Source organism: Balaenoptera ricei, chromosome 15 (genome assembly GCF_028023285.1).
Source record: "Balaenoptera ricei isolate mBalRic1 chromosome 15, mBalRic1.hap2, whole genome shotgun sequence".
NCBI classification, from domain to species: domain Eukaryota; kingdom Metazoa; phylum Chordata; class Mammalia; order Artiodactyla; family Balaenopteridae; genus Balaenoptera; species Balaenoptera ricei.
The window spans coordinates 28,524,514-28,525,717 of record NC_082653.1 but is presented as its reverse complement, the minus strand read 5'-3'; the positions used below and the strand labels follow the sequence as shown (position 1 = coordinate 28,525,717).

The 1,204-nt window shown below is 48.3% G+C and overlaps 1 protein-coding gene across 1 annotated transcript; it reads right to left on the bottom strand.

Moving 5' to 3' along the window:
- Positions 1-422: 422 nt before the first annotated feature.
- Positions 423-944, bottom strand: LOC132349341 (glycine cleavage system H protein, mitochondrial-like). The gene has a single exon (XM_059897696.1). It carries the CDS (start codon positions 942-944, stop codon positions 423-425), a length of 522 nt encoding a protein of 173 aa, XP_059753679.1.
- Between the last annotated feature and the right edge of the window lie 260 nt (positions 945-1,204).

Sequence of the window (1,204 nt, the reverse complement as noted above, 5' to 3'; positions counted from 1 at the left end):
GCAAATGAGGCGTCACGCCCCTCAGACCTCACAAGGAACTAGCATGGATTCACTCACTCATTCATTTACTCATTCATTCATTCCCCCATCTATCCAACAGCTATTTTTTGAGCACCTTACCTCAAGGAGCTTCTTAATTTAATGTAGCCCAATTTATCAATCTTTTCTTTTATGAAAGGGCCCTATTCTTGGAGCTGGGGAGATAATGGTGGACCAGGCTGCCTCACAGAGCTGTCAAAGGGGGGAGAACTTAGTCCCATCAATAACATGCGAAGTGAGGATAACACTAAAGGGAACAGTGTAGAGACAGACAAAACCAGATTTATTTGGCAGGGGGGAGGTGTGAGAGGGTGGCTCACTATGGGCCCTGGCATTCTTTTTTTTTTTTTTTTTTTGAACTAGTTTATTTAGGGGTTCCATTTTCACTCCTCAATAGATTTTATGTATTTCTCATATGCTCCTTCACTCATTAGTTCATATAGTTCTGAAGGGTTACTGAGTGTCATCTTGATCAGCCAACCATCTTCGTAACAAGATTTGTTGACAAGTCCTGGATTTTCTGCTAGAGCTTCATTAATTTCAGTTACTTCTCCTGATAGAGGAGAATAGAGTTCACTAGCAGCTTTCACACTTTCCAAAGCACCAAATTCCTCTTGTTTGTTCAATTTTGTCCCAACTTCAGGCAGACTACAGTAAACAACATCTCCCAAAGCTTCCTGTGCAAAATTGCTGATTCCCACTGTTCCAACACCGTTTTCTGTTGTTACCCATTCATGTTTGTCTGTGAATTTACGACCCGACAGCAGAGCGGGGCCGGTGCGCAGCGCCCGGACGGCGCCCGCCCGCAGTCCCCAGGGCCGCGGCGGGCAGGGCGCGTTGGGCGCAGAGATGGCGCGCAGGCTGCAGACCGCGGCCCGCACGCTGCGCGCCACTCGCAGCGCCATGTTCGCAGGGGTGCAGAAGGTCTCCGCGCAGCATCTAGAGCACCCCGGGCCGGAGGGGAGGGGGCGGGGCGGGGAGAGGGCGGCGCCGGGCCGGAGCGAGCCGGAGCGAGCTGGCCGGACCGGCGCGCAGGGGCCCATTCTTTTTTTTTTTTTAATCAAATTGAATCAAATATTCTAAAATGTACCTACACTAAATATATTTTTAGCCATAACATAATTTGAAAGAGTTTAAATTTTTTACCTTTTACTGGCTATGAATA